This window comes from Arachis ipaensis, chromosome B02 (assembly GCF_000816755.2).
Source record: "Arachis ipaensis cultivar K30076 chromosome B02, Araip1.1, whole genome shotgun sequence".
NCBI lineage: Eukaryota > Viridiplantae > Streptophyta > Magnoliopsida > Fabales > Fabaceae > Arachis > Arachis ipaensis.
In genome coordinates, this window is record NC_029786.2 from 7,579,788 (window position 1) to 7,586,175 (window position 6,388).

Here is a 6,388-nt window from a genome sequence, read left to right on the forward strand (position 1 = left end):
TGAGAAAAACCTAAAACAGCCATTGACAATTACCTTGAAAGACAACGAGGCCCTTGACAAAAAAAAAATCCAACTCGGCCCTTGACAATTACCTCGAAAGGACAACGAGGTCCCTGTGCCAAAAAAAAAACCAATGTTATTTTTTTAGCATAGGGGCTAATCAGTCCCGAAAAAAAAAGATAAGAGGCCGGATTGAGTGTTCTTTTTTCTTGGGGACCTCATTGTTCTTTCGAGATAATTGTCAGTGGCCGGATAGGTATTCACTCTAAAAAAAATTGATATTATTGAAGGATAAAATTAAAATTTATTTCTATGTATCGTATTTGTCCCCAACGTTTTCGTCCTATTTAAGTCCCTAACGTTTTAAAATCGTCTCAATTTTGTCTCGCCGCCAATTCTGTTAACGGATCCCTAACGGCAGGACAACATTGAATCAATTTTGAAATGTTAGTGACTTAAATAGGATGATTGAAACATTAGGGACAATTTTAAAACTTACGCTAAACGTTAGGGACAAAAACAATACTTTACTCTATAAAAAATAAGATTGTAAAAACTCTAATTTATTATGGTATATTTCTATTTTATTCCATATATATTAATTATTTTAGATGACTATTATAATTTATTATTTTTTATTATTAATTAATTATTAATATTTAAAAATATAAAATAAAATAATAAATTTTGATGATCTCATAATATTTTTTTTATTATTCTTATTATTTATGGTACTGCCTAATTACTTAATAACTAGTAAGTTAATATTGACCATTTATATTTCTGACTTTCTTTTTTTTATTTCTTTTTGACTTGAAACCAAAGCAATCACAGTCCAAAAACTCCAAATCAATGGACCCACCTAACACTATACTAACCACCGTCCGATAAACAAAAGTATTCGAATCAGACGGTGATAATCGCTCTGATGCAGAACTGCTGCGGTGCTTCGTCGTCTCCCCCATGAGAACGAACCAGAAACAAAAACCTTCTTCTCAGTCCTTTCTCTCTCTTACCCAAATTTCAGAGGGAAGAAAATAAAACAAAAATAAAAACTTTTCGCATAATCGTGCTCCCATTCAGACCCAGATCGAGTTTCTTCAGCTCAATCCTGTTCCATCAAAGTTACAATCTTTTATGCGTTTCTGAATCATGGAGAGTGAAGGGAAGGAACCCCACATTCAGAATAGTGGTGGGGAAGGCGAAGATACAGAGCCCGTTGAGCTCGTTCTGTTTCAAGTCTCTGAGTGCTACGTCTACATAGTGAGTCTTTGATCTACGTTTGAAGTGAATCAGTGAAATTTGATCAATTCTTGTAATTTATTTTGGTGGAGTTTTGGAAAAGTTTGGTTTTGATGATTTGGTTGTGTTATTCAATTTCGCAATTGAGTGAGGGTGCCGGTTATCAAGTTTGATACCTGTGTGCAGAATCAAAATTTAAGGCTTCCTGAGAAATTTGGTGGCATTGGTTGAGTTTCTTTAGATTTTTGTTACTTGAATTTGCTGTGTTAATTACCAGATAATGGTTTGGAATTTGAAAACTTTGTGGCATGAAGCTAAAGCTTTCTTTGTACTATTTGTGCAGATACCTCCAAGAAAGACAGCATCTTCTTACAGGTTTTTGATCAATTTCAAATTATGGCTACTGATCTAACTAGTTTACTATATTTGTCATAATGTTAAAATTATCAAATGTACATTTATTCTAGCATCGTTAGGATGCCAACCTTTTTAAGGTCTTTGATTAATTAGAGTATTTGCCTTGTAATTTTGTTTGTATCTTTCAACCCCTTTTGTGAACTTTGGTTTATGGGAAGTGATTGATCTTCAACATTTCCACTTGGTGGTCGTGGATTTGTGATTTTTTTTATTTGGCTGCTTCCAAGTTTGAATATTTACAATGGGAAGTTCATTTCAGGGCTGATGAATGGGATGTCAATAAATGGGCTTGGGAAGGGATATTGAAGGTTGTAAGCAAAGGAGAAGAATGCATCATTAGACTTGAAGATAAGAAAACAGGTAAGATTATATTAAATATGCTTTAATTTCATCATACAATTAAATTACTTTTGTATTTTTTTATTACTACAATGAAATATATTTAACTAGGTGAATTATATGCTCGAGCATTTTTAAGAAAAGGAGAGCCGCATCCTGTGGAACCAGTTATTGACAGCAGCAGGTCATTTTTTAGACTGTTGATAGCTTTTGCTTGTTAATTTGTTATTATACAGTTTTGTATATCCAGATGCTTAATATTTTTACTTATATTCTGCAGATATTTTGTTCTTCGCATAGAAGAGAATATAGGTGAGCCGGTGCATCTGCATTGTGCTTTTTTACTTCTTTTCTTCCTTTCATCTTGTATCACTGGTATGAGGTGAGGGTTTGCCAGAGACTTGTGAAGGAAGGAAATAGGACAAAATAAATTGAGAAGTTGTTTGGTTTAGTTCCGAAAATTTAGTTCATCAATATGTTAGTCATGACCTGTTTCTTAAATTGAGTTTGTTTTCCTCTCAGAACAGAATCAGACGAAAGTTTATCTTGCTGTCAATTGTATTCTATCAACCTTTTGAGTTTTGTGCATAGAATTTATGCTGTCATTGTCAAGAATTTGGCTTGTTTGTTAAATTGTTTGATCTGCTTCCACTAGAGAAAATGAAGGTTTCGGGAAGCAGTGAAGCACTAGCCTTTATCAATTACTATGTCACTGAAAAGAAGAATTTCTATCCATTCTGTGTCTTGTCTTTTTACCCTGTAGCATTGCAAAATAAGATGACCATAGCCTACATGGCTAAACACTTATTATTATCGTTTTATTGTGTCAGTATGTCTGTGTTTTCCTTTTCAACCAATAATTCTCAAGAATATTGTGTTTTGAGTAGGTCATTCAATCATAGTTAAACTGATATTTATTTATGTGTATTTTGCATCTGTAGTTAAATGCAGAAAGTTGTCACTAAATTTCATGGTTGATGAACAAATTAAGTACCTTTACCTGAAGCAAAATATTTTTTGCCCCCGTCAAATTTAATTTGAGTGCATTTCTAAAGTTTAATTCCTCAGAATTCCGAACTAAAGCTCCCTATTGATAGTTAGTTCTGTATAAAATGACTTTTATCATCTTCAATTGTTCTGCTTTATCTGTTTAACAATATGATATCTAATTTTAATCAAATTCAGTCCCCACTTCTGCTAATGCATTGCTTCTCTTTAGTATGACCAAATACATTTTTGAGTAACATTTTTTTTTCTTTTTAGTTGGACATTTTCTGCTCTCTATTTCTTGTAACCTGTGAATTCTGGATTTTACCAACTTGAAAATCTTGCAGATGGACGACTCCGGCATGCTTTTATTGGCATAGGATTCCGAGAAAGAACAGAAGCTTATGATTTCCAAGCTGCCTTGCATGATCATATGAAGTATCCTTCATGTTGATTAAGTTGGAGTTAACATTTTTATCTTCTATATCACTATTTGCATAATTTAATCTCCACACTCATTTTTAATTCATGTTAACATAGAGGATTTAAGTCTTCATTCTGTTTCATCGACAGTTGGAAAAATAGAAAGTCTTTTCCTATTGTATTGAAGATATCTGAACAAAAAGCAAACTGCAGAAGAGATGGAACAGCATTATCAGCAAAGTTCCTCAGTTGATTATAGTTTGAAAGAAGGCGAGACTATTGTACTCCAATTAAAGAATAGTGTATGGAAGTCCACATGTTCCTGTTTTTCATGATTATTATTTTTTTTTTCTTCTTCTCGATATTAAGATTCTATATTTTCTCGTCTATTATGTGCAGAAAAGTGGGCGCAGTGTGAAGTCCAAGTTTTTCGAGCAGAGTCAGAGCAACTTCTCAGAAGAAAAGGGTGGAAAACCAGAATCTACTCTTAGCATTAAGTTACCACCACCGCCTCCTCCGGGTCCACTTTCGCCTGCGGCAACCATACAAAAGTCACCGACAAACTTACCTCCAAAACTCAACCTTGAGAAAACTTCTGAAGTTGAGGCCTTTAAAACAGAAGACACACATCAGAATTCTGCTGAAGACCAAAGCACACAGGATATACCGGATGATGATTTTGGCGATTTTCAAGCAGCTGGTTAACCTACCTAATGAACAGTTTGAGTTTGTGATGATGACCAGGAAACGATACGAAATCGTGCAGTCGATGATCATCTCGGACACACATAGAATGCTGATTCAGCTTGGAGACTCAATTATGCCCTTCCAAACTTGGATAGATTAAACTCTCTTCATAGCCAACAATAACTATCTTTGTGAGTCAACCCGTGATGTGTAATTGGTGGTTGTTTTAGTTGTGCACTGAGCTGCTATTATGAGAATTTTCCTTCTTCTTGGTCACTTTATTTCAGTTGCATACTTAGTTTATGTTTTTATCAAAGTTGGAATGCCTATATTTGCATTTGATACATCCTAAGCTTCTTATGTTTGGGGTTCACGTTGGAGAATAGAAAAGTCCGTTTGAACGTCTTGAACGTCCCATTGTCATGTTTGGCAACCTTTTGGAACCCCTAACCCAGAAGTGCTTTCACATCTGAACGTACGTTCACGTGAAGCTAAAAATTCAACCTTCTGCGTTCACGTTGGGAAAGTTAATTATCGTTGGAGGAAATAGATAAGAAATTTATTCCATATCTACCAACTGTACCCTTCATTTCTTCTATAAAAAGGATGCACATAACCACATAATTTCACACTTTCTGTATGTTCTTCTCTTTATGTTCTTGGTTACAAATTTTTTTTCCAAATTTTTTCCAGATTTATTTTCATCACTGCCAAGATAAAGATTTTAATTTTTTTTTTTATTATTTTTAGTTCTTTCTTTCATATTTTGATTTTTATGTTTTTAATTGTATTTTTTATTTATATAATAAATATTTTTCATATCATTTTTCTGATGTTATTTTTTTAATTATTCAAATATCTAAAGTAAAATAATAGAATAATATTTAAAATTATTTTAATTAATGTCTCTTTTAATAATTTTTCATTTAAAAGTGATTTTGAATAGTATAATTCAAACAACATTTATTTTACTATAATCCATTTTGACATAAAGATTGCCAAACATAAATCACGTTAAGACAAACTTACTTTTCATCAAAATCAAGTTTGCAAAATCAATTCTATGCAAACTCCCATTTGCAAACCGTAATCCAAACACACACTTATTATAGCATCAATGCTGTTATGATCAATGAATCAGATTGAGTGTAAATGGCTTTACTGATTTGTTCCCTTGCACAAATTGAAGATAAAAAATATGAATTATACAAGAAGAACTAAGCCTTGAGGGGAAAACCAGTAAACTTCTATTTTGACTCTTCAAAGATTTTGTGGTTTTCACATTAGTCTTCATAGATTTTGGTGACTAAATTAGTTTCAGTGGTTGTACAAATTTTCATTGACACTGTCAACATACTTTATTAGCATCTATTTAAAAAAGTGACGTTAATTTGACAACTTCAAGAGAGTTAGTAACCACCAACAATTATAAAGAGAAAATATGAATTTTTATATTTTTTTTATCTTTATTAGTTATAATTAATTAATTATTGATTGTTGGCACCTTTTTTATTGGCAAACTAATTTTTTTGTCTATTCAAATATGAGCAATGCTAGGAACTAAAAGGGTATTAGCCAAAAACCAGCCAAATACCTTTGGGTTAATTCAAAATCTCTACGAATTAATATATGGATGTTTCTCCTGCTAAGTATCAGAATGTTTCTTTTTCATACTAAATGGATGTTCTTTTATATATTTTTCGAATTTTTTTGTATTGTAAATGTGAATGTCTCTATTTCTTTAAAAATTTCATATTTTTTTTAAATTTTATAAATATTTAATTATTTTTACTAAAATATAATTGGATGTTTCTTTTATTAAGTATTAAGATGTTTTTTTTATATTAAATAAATATTTTTTTTATAATTCTGTAACTGTGTAGTTTGCAAAATAGGAACTCCATCATCCACCATCCTTCTCACTAGCATCATAGCACCATCCACCTTCTTAACCTTACACGCGCAACAAAAGTGTATCAGACGTACGCGCATTCGCACCAACTCCATCTTCCTCCATCTTCTTCAAAACTCCGACAGCGGCAGCCACGTCGTCTAATATCCTCCTTCTTGTTGTTTCCTTAATGGGCTTTCCTTCCGGGGTTCGCCTTATCATCCACATTATGATGGGCCTACAAACAAAAACTATGACAGCCACCAAGAAAAGGAACGAAAGCAACGCTATCTGCAACGACCTAGAGCCCTTTCTCAAACCATGGTGTGAGAAAACTGAAGTTATCAAAACAGCAGAGATTGTTCCAGAAATCATGGAGGAAGAAACGGCCAAACGGCCAAG

At 32.8% G+C, this 6,388-nt stretch overlaps 1 protein-coding gene across 1 annotated transcript; it reads left to right on the forward strand.

The window, feature by feature from the left end:
• LOC107624754 (uncharacterized protein At1g03900) lies at positions 837 to 4,496 on the forward strand. The gene is made up of 8 exons (XM_016327201.2): positions 837 to 1,263; positions 1,586 to 1,617; positions 1,919 to 2,019; positions 2,110 to 2,182; positions 2,279 to 2,310; positions 3,333 to 3,423; positions 3,596 to 3,710; positions 3,808 to 4,496. The coding sequence occupies exons 1-8, from the start codon at positions 1,153 to 1,155 to the stop codon at positions 4,111 to 4,113; spliced, it is 861 nt and encodes a 286-aa protein (XP_016182687.1). The 5' UTR covers positions 837 to 1,152; the 3' UTR covers positions 4,114 to 4,496.